The 18,392-nt window shown below is 42.1% G+C and overlaps 1 protein-coding gene across 21 annotated transcripts in view; it reads left to right on the top strand.

Moving 5' to 3' along the window:
• The window catches only part of MPDZ (multiple PDZ domain crumbs cell polarity complex component), a 136,785-nt gene extending 118,676 nt beyond the window's left edge, over positions 1–18,109 (top strand). For all 21 annotated transcript variants that reach the window (XM_030566726.1, XM_030566728.1, XM_030566734.1 and 18 more), the window contains 14 exons: positions 79–153; positions 1,891–2,080; positions 4,704–4,849; positions 5,268–5,351; positions 5,445–5,638; positions 6,091–6,238; positions 6,837–6,923; positions 9,149–9,245; positions 9,996–10,039; positions 12,303–12,425; positions 14,023–14,127; positions 14,472–14,584; positions 15,981–16,104; positions 17,000–18,109. In XM_030566726.1, coding sequence (XP_030422586.1) covers positions 79–153; positions 1,891–2,080; positions 4,704–4,849; positions 5,268–5,351; positions 5,445–5,638; positions 6,091–6,238; positions 6,837–6,923; positions 9,149–9,245; positions 9,996–10,039; positions 12,303–12,425; positions 14,023–14,127; positions 14,472–14,584; positions 15,981–16,104; positions 17,000–17,146 — 1,677 coding nt within the window. In that variant the 3' untranslated portion in view covers positions 17,147–18,109. The remainder of the gene's footprint in view (positions 1–78; positions 154–1,890; positions 2,081–4,703; positions 4,850–5,267; positions 5,352–5,444; positions 5,639–6,090; positions 6,239–6,836; positions 6,924–9,148; positions 9,246–9,995; positions 10,040–12,302; positions 12,426–14,022; positions 14,128–14,471; positions 14,585–15,980; positions 16,105–16,999) is intronic.
• Positions 18,110–18,392: the final 283 nt, after the last annotated feature.

Raw genomic sequence — 18,392 nt, 5'->3', positions numbered from 1 at the left:
ATTTGGGAAAGAGGATAGTAAACCATTGAGGAAGAAAAATCCTACATTAATCTTTTTTTGGTCAATTTTATTTCCCAGGATGGACGGATCAGAGTTGGGGATCAGATCCTTGCAGTGGATGATGAAGCTGTTGTGGGCTATCCTATAGAAAAGGTACTTTAGGAATAAAAGGACAATAGCAGTTATAGGAAACAAATCCAGACTCGTCCTCTAAAGTTGCAGAGCAACCTGTGCAGGAAATCTTGTGTGGTTCTACTGTGACTGAGCTATGCAGTGTGGATTGTAGCCTGAGGATGATGGTCTGTTAGTAGTGCAACCACATGCATTAACACTGATGTATTCTACATTAGCATGTCATTCTCTTTGGGAAAGCATAATTCCTGACAGCAAATCATTAAACTGTGGTGACACTCTGGGAGGTGACTGTAAAAATGGTATTGTGGGGTTCTGAGTTCGTTTGCTCTGTGGCTTCCAGATAAAATTTTACTCAATTGGCGATTTTTTCCCCCCTAATTTCCAGCTCTGCAAACTCAACCTGGTCTCTGTAAGGAGTCAACCTGGGCTCTTTCTGGCTCTTTGTTACCACAAATAGTCACTTTGCAATTCTAACTGAGTTAGCACATTCTGTTTGATACAGCACAGCTGGAATAGAATCCATCTCTCTCTCCCAGAGCTGTATTGGCTCTGCAGAATTAACAGGCAGTAACATTCATTGTTGTCTGTAGAGAAAGCAGATGTGGTATGGGGTATAGAACAGATCTGTTGCCTAAGGTGTCAATTTTACAAAGTCACTGTTCCAATTTGAAATCTACTTTAAAGGCATGATCCTGGGAGGTGCTAAGCACCATCCACTCTCACTGAAGTAATTTCTAAGTCAGTGAGATTTGAAGGATGCTCTATATGTGTGTCCGGATCATGACCTAGGGAAGTTGGGACCACAGGTCAGAGCAGGATCAAACCTAAGGCTGAGTATCAGTTCCAGGTTGGGGTTGACACCAAAGATCAGAGTCTGAGTCAGGTTTCAGGGATCTGGTCAGGAGGCGAGATCCAAATTAAGCCGAGATTGAAGCCTGGAGTTCAAAAACAGGGAGCAGGAATGGTCATAGCAGCTACAGGAGAGCTGCACTGTTACCTGGATGCTTCCTGGGATTCCTCTTGGGGTTATACAGGGCAAGGAGCCAATCAGGAGCCATGAGGCTGCTTCTTGTCAGACCCCTTGAGGAGGGACTTTCTGTGGTCTTATGTCCTCGGTGGATTGTGGGTAATTGAGCATGAGCTGGTCATAGCTGACACAGTATGGCAGCATGGAGGTGTCTGCTGCCTGGCCTGCATTCGAGACTCGCTGGCCTTACAACCAGGCCCTATGTTTGCCCCTACCTTGCTTTCCTCTCCAACATCCCCTCCCTCTGCTCCATAATTGAAATATTAGTTGTACCATGTTTCCCACCCCCTAAACCAAACATTTAATCAAAGACATTGGATGGTCTGCTCCTATTCCTAATGAAATCAGTTTTGACATTTACTTCAGTGGGAGCAATATTGGGCTCTGCACCAACATTAGTACTTACCCCTAGTTTTCTGATTTTGTTCTAATAACTATCAGTGTACAATGTAGCATCCAGGAAAGCTAACATGGATTGTGTGCCATAGCCTCAGTAGAAATTGACATAGTTTCACTGAAGTCAGTTGAACTAATCTAATTTAGACCAGCTAATGATCTGGCCCACAATAATTAACTATGTTGCAACTCATAATCCAAAACATCAATCTTCTTCATTCCCGGCTCCAAGAACAACAGGTATGTGTGACTTTTTGCTCCTTATCATGGAGCAATTGCTATGACTGGTGTTACGGTTGGATCATTCGCTGTTTTCTTTATTATTCAATAAGTTTATCAGTCTGCTGAAGACATCCAAGACCACAGTGAAGCTCACAATCAACTCAGTTGAACATGATAGTCAAACATCTCTTCAAGCACCCACACCCCCACTTTGCAGTGCTACCCCAGGCGAGCGGAAGAACATCCAGCAGTCGCTGATGATTCCGTCTTCTGGGTCTCCAGAACCAGAGACAATTAAAAGTAAGAACCCTATTGTTGTCTCCAGTCTTAACAGTGGGCTAAGTGATAAAAAATGAAGAGCATCGTGAATATCTTCAAAGAGCTTTTCTTCACTTTCTTGCACCTCTGCTCCCAGACCAGTCACAATTGCATCCTTGCGCTTTTCTGAGTGCAGAAGTTGCTTCCTTCTAGCACTCTACATTTGGTGACCAACCTAAATGGAGCAGGAAAGCAACAGAGCTATGACCTTACTCTGTCTCCACACTGCCCAGGTTTAGAGGGAGGAGGACAGAGAAAAGTATCTGGCTCCCGTCCTAAGGGATTGTGCAGGAGCTCCGTTTCCCCCTGCATGTTAGGGAATGGTTGGATACTCTTGTTCTTCCTGGGGCAGTGGACGTTGCAGCACCATCAGCCTAGGCCAGGATCTGAGTGAAACAATCTGGCCCTACTTGCGTACAGTGAAGATGGGTGCATATGTTGATATAAACATTTATTTATTTTTCTAGTTTTTCTCTAGCTGCTTGAGTGGAACCTCTGAAAATCGGGTCCCTTTTATTTATTTAGGATTTAGGTGCCTATCTTTAGACAACCAAGTTTGAAAACTTTGGTTAAAAACTTGGTTGTGGGAACTCCAGCACATCAGTGGTATAAGTGAAAATAAAATCCAGAAGCTCTCATCCCTAATCCCCTTCTCTGGTCATAGGTGTTTGTCTATCAGAGATTGTCTAGGTCAGAGGTCGGCAACCTATGGCATGCACACGAGCTGATTTTGCCTGGCACACAGCTGCCGGCTGGGGTCCCGGCCGCCGACCCTGCTCAGCCTGCTGAGTGAACGGAACCCCAGGCCGGCAGCTGGGACTCCAGACCGGCGGCAGGCGCACCCTCCAGCTCCTCCCTCACCGCACTCGGGCTCTGCAGCTCCCAGGAGTGTGAGCCACCGGGGCGCGGGGCCCTGAGCCTGCTGCGGGAGGGGTGGCGGCTCACACTCCCGGGAGCCGCAGAGCCCGAGCACGGTGAAGAGGGAGCCAGGGGGCGCACAGGGACCACCTCCTGCATGCATCCATTGCCGGAGCCCCCCTGGGGGGGGCACCAGCCCGGACAGGCGTGCCCCCCAGCTCTCCGCCTACTGCGCTCGAGTTATGCGACTCCCGAAAGTGTGAACCACCGCTGCCCCTCTTGCAGCTCCCCCCCTCCCGCTGCCTCAGCACTCCACATGGAGTTTTGCCTCCACGTGGAGCTAATTTCTGACCAGCATGGGTATGGTAAGGGGAGTCCCAGGGGGCAGTCAGGAAGCAGGGGGAAGGTTGGGTGGGTCAGGAGTTCTGGGGGTCCTGTAGGGGGCGGGAAGTGGTTGGATGGGCTGTTGGAGTCCTGGGGGTCTGTCTGGGGGTGGGGGTGTGGATAAGAGTTGGAGCAGTCAGGGGACAGGTAGGGGGTAGGGTCGTAGGGTGGCAGTTAGGAGGGGGCAGCTGGGACAAGGAGCAGGGAGGCTTAGGTAGGGGATGGGGTTCTGGGGGGCAGTGAGGCAGGGGTCCCAGGAGGGGGCAGTCACGGGACAAGGAGTGGGGACCTGGCAAAGCCAGTGAGTGAATTCGGGGCAGGGGCCACTGGCGTCGGGTGTTGAGGGGAGGGCTCGTGTGGGGGCTATGCGCCCTCCAGGGGAGTTCAGGGGGCATGGAGGGGGGAACCTGGTCTGGGGAGCAGCCCCTGGGCAGGCTGACCCCTGGGGTCTATAAAGGCTCGTTGGGATTTGCCCCTCAATGAACCGGTGTGTGCATGGGGCGGGGCACGCAAGGTGGAAGTTTTGCCTAGGGCACAAAACATCCTTGCACCGGCCCTGCCCCAGGGGTGCATGCACCCCAGGTTAAGAACTGCTGCACTAAACTGAGAAGATCTGCACTTTAATTTAAATGTAAATGAAGCTTCTTAAACATTTTTAAAAACTTGTTTACTTTACATACAACAATAGTTTATAGACTTATAGAAAGAGAGACCTTCTAAAAATGTTAAAATGTATTACCGGCATGCAAAATCTTAAATTGGAGTGAATAAATGAAGATTCAGCACACCACTTCTGAAAGGTTGCTGACCCCTGGTCTACATATAATCCTGCCTCACCATAGGGAGTTGGACTAGATGACCTCTTGAGGTCCCTTCCAGCCCTACACTTCCATGACTCAGCAACACTACCTCCCTAATACATTTTTCAAAGCAAAAAGGAAAGCCAGGAAATCCACCCAATGACCCTAATTGATCAGGTACATCAACATGTACGAGAGCAGGGTGTGTCCTGGCAGTGAAGAAATAAGGCCACGTGCAATATACACATCTTTGTTCACAGTCTCAACAAACTGAGTATTATGGACCTGGTGATGGTTGCGCACCAAGATTAGGAGTTGTGATTTTAACCAGAGCACAGCTCTTCTTTCGGAGTAAGGGGAGGGCCAGAAGTTTGTATAATTTTATTTCTTGGGAGTATTTTTAAAATCAGATGAGTAATCAGAGTAGGTTGAATTTTGGGTCCATTTGCAACTATTCTTGTAAGGCTGTCAACAATCTCTCAAAATGTTATTTTAAAGGTTTTTTTTTCCCCCAGTTATTGTGGCCACTCACTTTAACCAACCAGTTTAATTGCTGTGTTTAGATACAAGCAGGTCCTCAACTCCAGCCACGTTAGCTTCTGACCCAGCTACTTGTCCCATCATCCCAGGATGTGAAACAACCATTGATATCTCCAAGGGACGCACTGGACTTGGATTGAGCATTGTTGGGGGAGCAGACACTTTACTGGTTCGTAAAAATCAGTGATACTTCATAATGAGATGACAGTACCAGTTTTAAGTCCCTAATAGAAAACGTTTCTCTGAAGGTGAATATATTATTTCAACAAGTGACTGGAGACAATATCTGTCTGAGATTTGCTGCACTGAACTGATTTAAGCTTGAACCACAAATATTTTTGTAATCACACTTTTTAAAGCAGAAGAAAGTGACTTATTTAAAGATCTTTTGCCTTTAGAAATGAGAACCTGAGTTCTCTTATAGCCTGCTTAGTTTGATTACTTAGTTTGCTGTTGTCTGTTTACAGTCCTGTCTTCTCGTACTAGGATTTTTCAAAAGCTTTCTCCAGAGCCAAAGCTTGGACCAGTTGCAGTGCATACAAGAAGTGTTCTCCAGCGTGCAATATACTTTTATTATTAATCCACAGGGAGCTATTATTATCCATGAAGTATATGAAGAAGGAGCGGCATCCAAAGATGGAAGGCTCTGGGCGGGAGATCAGATTTTAGAGGTGCAGTCTTGTGCATATCACTTTTAAATGCTCATGAACTCTTCAGTCATTTAACTCATGAAAATACTCAATCAGCATGTGGTTACATTCCAGGTGAATGGAATTGACCTCCGGAATGCCACGCATGATGAAGCAATAAATGTTCTCAGACAGACACCCCAAAAAGTCCGTCTCACTGTCTACAGGGATGAGGCCCAGTACAAGGAGGAAGATATGTATGATGTTCTCAATATAGAGCTGCAAAAGAAGCCAGGCAAAGGCCTCGGATTAAGTATTGTTGGGAAAAGGTATGAAGTCAATGGAACTACACTGATGGACCCTAGCTCGAGACCTAACCCTTGGACCACAGAGCCAGCTCCAGGATTAGAGGAATGAAAAGATGAACCCTCCCTCCCCAAACTTTACTCCTCCACCATAGATAAATTGTCTCTCGCAGTAAATCTGCTCGTTACCAGCATGTTGTCAAACAGTGTCAGTTGTTTCTTTTTTAAATAAAACAAAAATAGAAGGTGATTATAATTTTACGGTGGACCCATTTGGCCCCCTTTCTGTGGGATTACTCAGGAAGTAAGGTACTACTCAATGTAAGGGTGGAATGGTGGGATCTAGTCCACATTTACTAACCAGAAATTCTAGGAAACAGTTTCTCAGTTCTAAGCAAAAGTCTTATTACAATATGGATAGTGAAATGGTACAAATAGTGACAAGCTTGAAGCAGAATACAATTGTGTGTTTGCAGAAATGATACAGGGGTGTTTGTGTCAGACATCGTCAAAGGAGGAATAGCAGATACAGATGGGAGACTAATGCAGGGAGACCAGATCTTAACAGTAAATGGAGAAGATGTTCGAAATGCTAACCAGGAAGCTGTTGCTGCTTTGTTAAAGGTAACTGTAAAAACAGAGTTGGAGACAAGCTGCAGAGTTTAGATCTGGAGCCAAACTGTCTTGAAGTTCAGGTTGGATCCAGGGCTCAAATTCAGACCATCATAGAGCTGGAGGAGGTAGTGAAGAACTTTGGAGCCAGATCTGAACTTTCCCAACTATAAAGATGTACAGATTTGGTGTTTTACCGTATGCACATTTCTAGGTCAAATTAGTAATGTTGGTGGCACACAGATTCATATATCTTAAATATAGAAGATCATCTAGTTTGACTTCCTAAATAATGCAGGCCACAGAACCTCACCCAGTAATTTCTGTCTCAAGCTCGTAACTTCTGACTGAACTATAGCATATTTTTTAGAAAAACATCCCATCCTGTTTTATTTCACGGTATATAATTGATATACTAGCCCATTCTGGCTCTGATCCTGCAATGAGCTTCACCTGTGCAATGCTCATTGCAGGATTGGGGCCTGTGTTTGTACACTTTCCATAAGTCTTATTATTTCCCTCATCAGTAACTAATATATGCCTTTAATATTAGTACGTTAATGGGTCCTTTCACAGTTGGAAACTGCATTATCAATTTCCTGTTCTTCAGTGTTCATTAGGTATTGTAAGACTAGAAGTTGGAAGAATAAAAGCAGGTCCATTCCATTCTGAGAGGAGACCATCCCAGAGCAGCCAGGTTTGTAACCGTGAAGCTGTTTAGTTTGGAAGAAATCAACTGTGTTTAAATAATTCCCTTTATTTGCTTTTATTGATTTTTACAGTGGCAAAGATTAGTGAACCCAGGATGAGTTAAAAAAAAACAACAGCTTTTATGTACTTCACAGCTTTTTCATAGCCACGTCATATGTTAACTTTAGCATATTATCTGTTTAAGGCATCATACAGCCAAAAATTATCCCGTGGTTAAAGTTTACCTCTTTGCTGCATTGCCTGATCATGATTTTAGGGCCCTCTCCTAGGAGGTGCAGAGAGCTCTAACTCCCACTGAAATCAGTGAGAATTGGAAGGTGCTCATATTCTTGCTGGGTCAGGCCCCTAACTCAAGAATTCCTCTCCTGATCTATATTATTGTCCATTAGGTATTTTATTCAGCTTTCTACCACACTGCTCTGATATACCTACAGAAGGCTGCAAACCAGTGAAAAGGTTGAGAAAACAACAGAGTTTTAAATGGTTAATAGAGCCAGTCAGAAAACGGAAATGTTGGTCTCTGTCCAGCTTTTCCAATCAGCTCTACTGATTAATTCTAACATAACAAAAAAGTGTTTGATCTTCGTCTGTTTCCATATCTGATGCCTTTTCTACACTGTGGAGATAGACATGCAGCTAGACACTGCAGTGAAAAACAGGCTGCATCCACATTGCTGTGTGTTGCTATACAGGGCAGTGAAAGGCTCTGGCAGAGGGGAGGCAGGGAGGAAAGGTTCTGACTACGAGCAGGTCCCAGTGCCTTTCCCCTCTGCCTCCCCCACCAGAGTATTTCACTGCTGTTGCAGCCTTTCCCTATTGTGGGGAGGGGCTGAGATTAACGGGACATTACACTGCTAAAAATAGTAGCGTAGAGGTGAGAAGCACTGCTTGGGCATGTAGTGAGCCATGTAGGGTATATACTCTAAGGTTCTAACATGTCTAAGCAGTGCTTTGTCATCTACACGTCTATTCATACCAATACTGGGGCAGAATGGAGGGGTAGGGGCATAGCTTGAATGTGTCCTTAATACTAAACAGTTCAGATTGTACTGCTATGGTGATGTGCCTGTGTTTTCATTATAAACTTTATTTTTCAAAGACTCAGAATTTTTATGAAGATTTCTCTGACTAAACAGTAGGCTTACAGACCATCAAGGCCTCTGCCTAAAATGTTCATCATCAAAGACCATCAAGGACCTGAGCCTAAAAAACTCAGATCAGATTAGTTAGGAGTGAGGTGAAGATTGCAGGATTTGACCTGGATGCATTTTTCAGTAGGAGTTAGGATTGAGTAAAGACTGCAGTACTGGGTCCTCCTTAAATATATATGGATCTTCAGAATTTGGCTAAGGTGAAAATACAGAATCAAGCTGTAACCCAGGCCGTTAAGCCAGTAGAAATATATAAAGAGTAATTTTTACTTGAAAAATCTATAAAGCCATTGTAGTCTAATAATGACACAAAATAATACAACATCAGTCACCTTGTCCCCTCTGATATATATACACACGCAGCTGATGTCAGAGTTCTAATGGGAGATGCGCATACACAGCTGAGAGGATAGTCTGGCCTCAAACTTTATTTATATAGCATCTGAATTAACAAGTGAGTACAGACAATGGAAAAAATGTGTTTTCATTGTAAATGTAAACTGAGTAGAGAAATTCAAATCACAAGAATTACAGAGCAGATTTTAAGACAAAGAAGATATGGGGAGGAAAAAGTGTTTTTATAGTTGTGGCTGATGATGTGATTACAGACGGTGAATGCAAATGGATGGTGTGGATTGAATCATATGTTAGGAATGGAATCATATGTTAGGGTTCACCTATCTTCTTTGTCAATGTTCTATACTCTGTCCTTCACTTTTTAACTTTTTGTTAGAAGATTGTCATCAGTTACACCCATAAAACTCCAGCAAAATCATAGGAAGTTCCATGAGTTAATCTGAGGGCAGAATTTGGGCTCCTAGAAGCAATCTTTTGAAAGGTTGTGGAAGGTTTTAGCTATGCAACCACAAACCTTCAACTAAGAGAGCCCTCCAGAATGCTCTGAGGATATAGAGGAGTTATTGTTAGTCTCACAGTACATCATTTCTTGCTAGGCATAAGAGGAAAGGAGTAAAATAGTGCTGGAGCTCGTAATTTTATTTTCTGGCAAGTTAGAAGTTTGAAGACTATGGTATAATCCCAATGTGATGTTATATTTTAGGTCAGTGAAGGAAGTGGCAGCCTGTCATCATTCAGTTTCCCACCTTCTGGTTCCAACCCATCCGAGGGCTTTGAAAGTGATCTTAAGAAGAATGCCAGTAAGATTCATTTGGTGCCTTTAATATTTTATATCTAAAACTTCTCCCCATTATCCTGTCTGAATCAGTAGCTGAGATATCTTTTGTTTCTCTGAAGTGCTAGATATTGTTTTGAACTGTAGGCATAAAAGCAGTCCCTTTGTAATTCAAGTCTAAAATGCAGAGAGGGCAACTATTGGAAAAAAAACCCACAAAACAACACATAGGTATCATTTTATATCCCTTTATAAGCGTAACGGTGGCAGCTTGTCATACCCTATGTTGTATTGTAAGAATGCAAGTTGTTAAATCAGAGACTCTCATAAAATGTAAGTAAATCTTCCATTAAAGTGTCTCATGCATCCCGCATGTGAATCTGTGGACAGAATCAGATTTTGTATCATTATACCAGGAAAGATGAGTAACAATTTTCTCATGTTTAAATTACAAGAAAGTCATTATTTTGCCCTGAATTTGTCTTGTTAATTGCTCAGATTGAATAAACCTGGCAGTCTTTTTTCCAGAATATATGTATTATTCAGAAAATGAATGATTGAGTATCTTTTTTTAATTTTATGTAAAATACACCTATTCCTTCCCATCTCAGAAGTAGTTCAGTCTTGTTAATGTAATGAGAGCAGATGTCCAGGCATGTTACTATAAGAAAAGAGCAAAAGCTAAAATCATTATAACTCTTTTTATGGCTATAATGGAGAGCTTCCTTTAAAATCTTACCCAACCGTTTATTTATTTATTTTTATCATTTCACAGAATCATCTGAAATACAAGGATTAAGAACGGTTGAAATAAAAAAGGTAAGTCGTACTGTAAAAATGTACCGGGAACTGGAACCCCTGAGCAGCTATAAATTAGTGTGTTTACACCCACTGGGGATCTGGCCCTAGATTTTTACCTATTGGAGAGAGGCAGTTCTATGTCCCGAGACTTGTGAAAGATATTTTAGGTTTTCATTAACATACGTCTAGTTTTGTGAGTCAATCCATTTTATAGAACAAACACACTAATGGCAGTTTTACATCCAGCCCCTAGGTTTTCCAGCTGCTGTGGGGATGTAACACACAGATCCCTGTAATATCAGTCTGAGTCAAGCATCTAGATTCCTGTAACCTACTTTGAAAATTTAAGGGACAAAGAATTAGCAAAAGTTTGGGCCATATTTTTATTTTAGTCACACTGAGTTAAATCCAGAGTAAATGGAGTTTAGGATGTACAGTCTCAGTTTTTATCATATTTTTCTTATTGAATCATTTTCAGTTAGTTATTGTATAAGTACATCCTATTTTTAACTGTACTGTATATTTAATAAAATAATCAGTATATAGATTCTGAGATCAGTTTCTCACACTAGTTTTATACTTGTGCAGTTCTATTGACTTCCTGATTTATATGCAAATATCAGCAAAATCAAGCTCTTTTATTTTCCCAGTATTATTTATTCTTACAATTGGCTTGAGATTCAGGGTGTTTCATTGTATGGATTTGTTTTAGTTACTTTATTCTCTCTGTCCCTTCTATAAATAGCTTTTTATACTGTGCTGAAATGTTATTTTGAACTTTCTAAAGCCATTACTGCTGTGTGTATCATACAGCAGCAATACACTAGGAGGAGTATTAGTCCTCTTTCTGTGTTTGCAGTGTGACAAAAATAGTGTACATCACCATAGCTAGCCTGATTACTTACAGAGACAAAATCAGTAGATCCTCTTAAAGCGCAGGCTTATAAGGGGGGCAGTTTCAAATCATGGCCGCTATTTGAGTGCGGTGACAGAATCTGCATGCTCAAAACCCTGTTTGTTCATATAAATTGAATTCAGATAGATTTTGCTCATGTCACTGGTGTGTGCAATTGATAGGCCTGGTTATAAAATCAGGAGCAAGACCCCTAAAGTCAGTAGAATTACATGGGTGTAAAAACAATGTAAGAAGGGAGGGGGAAATCAGGCTGTAGTGTGAAACCAATTTCATGCAAATGCGATACATACACATGTAATTTGCACCACACAAATGGCAGCTAGATTGAGTCCTGTCTGATTTTTAGGTTGAGATTCTTGATTCCTTCTGTGTGGACAAGTTTGCTCTTTTTTTTCATCTCTTTTCTTTCCCCTGGGAGATCAACATTGTGCAAGGGGAGTTAAATTTTTACATGGCTTCCTCACTGCTTGTGTCATTGTTATAAAAGCTTTGGGTGAGTCTACAAGCCAACACTCCTGCCCTACCCCACAGTATCACCTTTAATAAGCCTCATTATTGGCTACGCTTCACAGTCAGTGGTGCCAGGGAGCCTTATTCTGGTCAGTGGTTATCAGAGACTTCATTCTGCAACTTCAGCGATAAGGGCTTTATATAATAAAAAATCACAACAGAATAGCCAGTCTGATGACACAGAGGTGTGAGCTCAAAATGCTTGCCAGACAATCTACAGGGCAATAGTGAAGGTGGAAGGAACAGAGATTCCCATCTTCTTGGCTAGAGTAAAAAATTCTCAGTGCTAATGAACCAAAACCATTCAATTCATTGTTCCTTCTCCCATTACTGTCTTCCATTCTCCCCTCACTGTACCCTGTTCCTTGCTTACTAGCATCTATAGACGATCTATGTTTCAACTTTATTTTTCCTTTTTTTCTCCATGAGAAACTATTGTCTTCAAAAAAAGGCGCTTTCTCTTCTCTCAGTGAAGTTTCTTGTGACACTATGTGAAAGACCGTATGTGAAGACAAACTGACATGCTTTGAGGAATTTGCAATGGTGGAATGAAAGTGAAGAGGGGTGGGAGTGCCATATCCCCTCCCTGTACATTAACCTGGAGGAATTAGGGCTGAGTTCTTTATAAGTGAATAGTTATTTTACATTCCTCAATTTTAGGGTGCCTGTTTTAAGACGCCAAAAAGGGGCCTGACTTTGAGGGTGGGTGTTCAGCGTTGTGTGATAATCAGGCCCCTTTAAGAGGTCTCAAGTTGAGTACCCAAAATCACTAGTCGGTCTTGAAAATCTGGGCCTAAAGGTAATTGTGTATTTTCTCTCAGGCAATATCTTAATCTATTTTCCTTACTGTAACAGGGTCCTGCAGATTCCCTAGGAGTGAGCATTGCTGGAGGAGTAGGCAGTCCCCTGGGAGATGTTCCCATATTTATTGCCATGATGCATCCAAATGGAGTTGCAGCTCAAACTCAGAAACTCAGGGTAAGTTAATTGCTAAGAAAGGAGGTTGGTAAAAAAGCTTAATCTGATGGTGCTAAATAAATTACTCTGGCTTGATCACAGAGTAGAGCCACATGGTGTATTCACTAGCAGTTCAGGCCATGCCAGGAATGTCTGCCATTCAGATCAAGAGTACAATAGTTTTAGATGGTAGAATTCTTTTCATGAACATTAGCAATTTGGGAGAAAACCTTAAAGCAACCTTGGAACATGGAGCCAGCATGGCTTTTAGATACCAAAGTGAAGAGCTTGGTCAAGAAAGTTAATAGAGAAGTGTTATTTATCCTTTCACACAATACAAAAACCAGTGATCACTCAATGAAATTAATAGGCAGTTGGTTCAATACAAACAAGAGGAAATACTTTTTCACACCACACACAACTAACCTGTGGAAGTAATTGCCATGGGGTGTTGTGATTGCCAAACATATAACTGGGTTCAAAAAGAGCTGGATAAATTCATGGAGGATAGGTCCATCAATGGCTATTAGCTAAGATGGTCAAAAATGCAACCCCACCTCTGACTACCAGAAGTGAAGAGGGGAAAATGGGTGGATCACTCTATAATTGCATTGTTCTGTACACTCCCCATGAAGCTCTGGTACAGGCCACTGTCAGAGATAGGATACTGGGCAAGATGAACCATGAGCTATCCCATATGGCAGCTCTTACGTTCTTATGTGTAGATAAATAGATCCCACATCTGTCCTGATTATTGACACAACAGTCAGCAGCCTTCTCAATGCCTGCAGTTATGTGATTTATTTTACTTCCTTCTGTTAGTTGCTTTTCCTGCAGCACATTCAACTTTCCCGTCTCATTGTGTAGGCTTTTCTTGTTTTATACACCCACTGAGTGCAAAATTGGTATGAATGAGTGCATTACCACTTGCAGCCATTTATGTCTGGTTTTAAGACTAGTTTGCATCACCACTGAATGTGGCCCATGTATTCCCCTGGGAGTTGCACTGGATTATTCCAGGCCGCATTTGAACCTGAGAGACCTGATGATAATATGCTACATTGGTCTGTCTTCCCAGAATTTGTAAATGTTTGACTATCGTCTACTGATTGAAATATCAGAGGTGTGTATGTGTTGACTTCTAATGTCTAATTACAACTATAATACTGACATCTCTATATGTATGTGATTGTATTATTCACTAGTAGATTCAGATCTTAGAGGATATAAAGCTCAATAACTACTACAGAATCAGGGCTGTTTCACCAGTTATCACTAGAGAATTATGACTTGCACTGGAAACGAAGGGCCAGATTCTCAGGTGGCATAAATTGCTGAAGCTTTATTGAATTCACTAGAGCTGCCTTGATTTAAACCAGCTGAAGATCTGGGCCAAAGACTTTATTGTATCCAAGAACAAGAATGTGCTGTAGACAGGTGATAAATATTTCCTTGATGCTATATATTTTTTGCAAATCCTACTAGCTAGATCCAGTTCTCAATTCAAGTAATCTTCATGGAAAGGGTACCATGTTATTTTGTGTTGAAAAGATGGCATGTAGATCTCAGTGACATAGCTTCTTATTAATGTCTAGCTCTTTAATTTTTTCTTCTGTAGGTTGGGGATAGGATTGTTAATATTTGTGGAACATCCACTGAGGGCATGACACACTCCCAAGCTGTCAGCCTACTGAAAAATGCTTCAGGCACTGTTGAACTGCAGGTAAGGAGTTTCTCTGCACTGATGTTCAGAACGCACTTTGCAGTTTTGATTTTGAGGCTGAAAAACCAAGAGTAACACACAACTGCTGAGCTCTGAGGAAAATTTAGCCAGAGAATATAGAGGGTTGGAAGGTTATGTTGTGCAGTTTTCACATCCTCGCCATATTTTGCTTCAAAGTTAACATTTATTCTTATTTTAGCTGAAAGGAAGAAGGATTTTTGCAACAAATGAGGCTTGTTTTGGTCATTTCACCTTTGTAAATACTGTGGTGTTAATCACTGTGTGCTCAGTTGTCCGAGCATCACCTTCCTCATTTCAGTGCTATCTACAACGTGTCCTCTTAGGTGGTGGCCGGAGGGGATGTAAGTGTCGTAACCGGTCAGCAACAGGATCCACCAGCTTCCAGCCTTTCATTTGCAGGACTAACCTCAAGCAGCATCTTTCAGGATGATTTAGGGTAAGTGCGTATATTATCCTTGATGGATCCTTTCTAACTGAGTTACCATAAGGCCCACTGGCTGGGACTGCACCTGAAAACTGAAGTGTCCTGCTAACTTAGTCATGACTGTCACACGAAGCATAGAACTGGGCTCCATAGGCCACATAGGACATTCTGGTTCATTTCAGGGTACAATTCATTATGCTGGTTTTGACCCATAAGGCTATGGTTTGATTTGATTTCAGCATTGCAGAGGCTGCTTCATTCCTTGTGTTGTACTTGAGATCAGCTGAAGTACTTAAGCTAATTGCCCCCATGCTTAAATGGCAGGGCATTTTAAGTATGGATCTGCTGACTCTCTGAAACTCACTTTCCCTGCCAGTCTATCAGAGCCTGAGTTTGTTGACTTGTCAGATAAGCTGCCCATTTACTGCCTGAGAGAGAGTTTTGGGGGCATCATATATTTTGATAGGTCACCTGATTTCCTAGGGCCAACACAACCTCCATGGTGGTTGGGGGGTTTTTTGTTCTTGGGGCGGGGTGTTGGGGTCTAATTTTATACCTAATTGTACCTGGAATTCATTGCTGACACAAATATTAGTAGCTATTTAAATACATGCTATATGTGCGCAAGTAGGTAGTTGGATGCCTATCTGCTAACATTTCCATCCTGAGTGCGAAAATGTGGGCACAGTTCTTTGTGGTTCAAAAATTAAATTATTTCAAGGCAGACCATCACTAAAAATTGGCCCCCAAACTTCTAGGTATACATTGTATATTATATTCTACTGGGGGTGGTGAAAAACGTGATTGAAATTGTAAGTTCGGTAGCTCTTATAGTCTCTCAAAACATTGCAAATTTATAAAAATATAAGACCAAACAACAGAAGGGAACAGGAATGACTAAACCAGGCCTAGGAATTGGTTGGGGGCTATTTTTGATTTTCTCTTATATATGAGTTTTTTGGGAGAAGGAAGATTTTTTAAAAATAATGTTGTAGTTTTTGTGGGGTTTATTCTGTTTCTCTCTGAGCTCCAGGATATTGATACTTACTTATCCATAGATAACAAGCATATCCATAGGTAATAAGCATCAGTAGTGGACTATTCAAACGATTATGCAGTGTATTAAATGACAGAATGAATAAACTTCTGCAGACAGAAGGTAAAGTACCATGGAGAATTTATGAAAGGAAACTAAATAAGTAACCAGCTTATGGCATTAAGCAGGATTTCAGTGGTTGACGTGAACTGAAATATTCACCGCAAGATACTTAAAATCCTGTCTAGAGTTCTCAGCAAAGGAAAGTTTATTTGTTACTGTTGAAAGGTGAAGAGCCTCTTTGCTGAACAATCCACGTACTGAACTAGACGTTCACAAAAGAAACAGGATAACTTCTTTTCTCTGTTGTAGGCCCCCTCAGTATAAGACCATTACTCTAGACCGAGGACAGGACGGTCTAGGCTTTAGTATTGTGGGAGGATATGGCAGTCCTCATGGAGATTTACCCATCTACGTTAAGACAGTATTTGCAAAGGTAAGTGCATAGGTGTAAAACTACTCGAACAATTCAGTGCTCAGCAGCTGATTTATTAATATATGGCCTGGTGAGAAGCCAGTGAGTTCTGAACAGTTTATCTTATTGCTTGTCTTCTCCAAGCAGGAATGCAGGTACCATTTAAAATTGTGTCTGCAGTTTGAGGCTTTAAGGAAACTGGGCTCTATTTTCTGAATTCCCAATTTGCTCACATCAAACATTTGGATTTGAGGATGTAATTTAGTTGTCCATTTTGGACAATTGGCCCCTCATTGTTTAGATTGCATTCTCTTCAAGCAGTGCTTGGGATTAGTTTGAATTATTTGCTATGAATATTGGAATCAAATATAGGCCAGAACCACTGGATCCAAACCTTAACTTTGGAGCAGTTCAGATCTTGATCTACAAAGTGTATAGCAGGCCTGAGTCAGAAAACCAAGTGGGAAAACCTCCAGACTTTGAAGTTTAGGTTCAGACCTGGATTTGATTACTAATTTCAATTGTTGAGAACTTGGCCAGCCAAACCAAGATGGCTGAAGGAGTTTAAAAATTCCACAGCTCTGACTTATAGAATGTATGCAGTACATCATTCCCATGCTGTAAATTTCATTCCATTCATAAGGTGATGAGGACTTTCATTACTCCATCTGGTTAGTTTGCACAGTGGAAACTTTATGCAAAAACCTATGGGCAGATAGAACCAGTACCTACTAAAGACAAAATGATTTCTAGTAATGAAAACTGATCAGCTTAGCCTTTGTCAAGCAGAAAAGTTTAACGTGTGCTGTATATTGAACCCATTGTACTAGGACCCTCTTTAGATTTCTCTGTGAACAGCTATAAAACCAGGAGTTTCAGAAATGCATGTCTGCAGTTACATGCTGTTTAATTTCAGGGTGCAGCAGCAGAGGACGGACGGCTGAAGAGAGGGGATCAGATCATTGCTGTCAACGGGCAGAGCTTAGAAGGGGTGACTCATGAAGAAGCAGTTGCTCTTCTAAAAAGGACAAAAGGGACTGTCACTCTGACTGTTCTCTCATGAACGGGCTGTCCAAATAATAGGATCAACAAGATTCCATTATCTACATTCCACGTAGCAAAGAGAATGGAAATGTTTATGTAGCCTTCTTGCTATTCCAGCTTTACCAGACTGTTATATCACTGAAGAAAAATAACACTTAATCATATTTTTGAACACAATAGAAGTATTTGTCTTACTGTCGAATCACTGGGATGGGCTTATGTAGTCTCTGGCAAAGACTTAAGCGTTTTTATTATTATTGTAATGAATACAGGTGTCCCACCAGAACATGAAAGTTTGCTTTAGTAACCGCATTGCAAAGCTGGAATGTTTTTTGCAAAGAGGCTTTGAATATTTGAGATGGGTGTGGGCGGGAGAATGTGTGCGCTAAATAGTCAAGGGGGGAGGAGATAACTGAGACTATTTAAATAGCAGAAATAAAGTCACAGGAGGAACAACAGTTTAACAAAAGAAGATAGATGGAAAAATTAGTTAGAAAGTCAGTGCTGCTAATTACATGCTCCAGAAGCAAAATAATGGGGGGGGTATAATGGAGGGTTGGGGATATTTTTGCTGCTCGGGGGTTGAAAAATCCACTTGCAGGAAACTTTCCCTGGTGAATGAGGGAGCCCTGCTGTATCTGCAATATCACAAGGATTTAGGCTTTAGTGAAGTTCCTAAGCTTGGTGGGTATAAAGATAATGTTCCCGATGTGAACAGTAAAATGGACTCTGCCCTCTTCCTGAGTTTGCAGACCGGCAGCTCCAGTGTCATAGTCACTGCCGCGCAGAGCTTCTTGAAGCAGCAGCACAAATTAACCACTATGGATAGCTTCCATGTCACTAGTCAGAGCCCGGTGGAAAATAGTGAAATGGGTGAGGTTTCATGCTGCGGCTATTGCTCTAAGCCAGTGGTGAGCAACCTGTGGCCCATTACGGTAATCTGATTGCAGGCCATGAGACATTTTGCTGACGTTGACTGTCCCCAGACATGGCCCCCTGCAGCTCCTAGTGGGCGGGAACAGCAAACTGCAGCCACCGAGAGCTGCAATGACCGTCCGCAGGCACGGCCCAATGTCAGCAAAATGTCTCACAGCCTGCAATCAGATTACCGTGATGGGCCTCATGTAGCGCGCAGGCCACAGGCTGCCCAGCACTGCTCTAAGTAGAAGCAGAAACTGAAGACATTCAGAGAGGAGGAGGACCCAAAAAAAGAGAGAGAGGAGGGGTAGAATAATAAAGAACCCCCCAGTATAGAGAAGTCCAAG

The sequence above is a fragment of the Gopherus evgoodei genome, chromosome 6 (assembly GCF_007399415.2).
Source record: "Gopherus evgoodei ecotype Sinaloan lineage chromosome 6, rGopEvg1_v1.p, whole genome shotgun sequence".
NCBI classification, from domain to species: Eukaryota; Metazoa; Chordata; order Testudines; family Testudinidae; genus Gopherus; species Gopherus evgoodei.
This window is presented reverse-complemented; position numbering and strand designations above follow the sequence as displayed.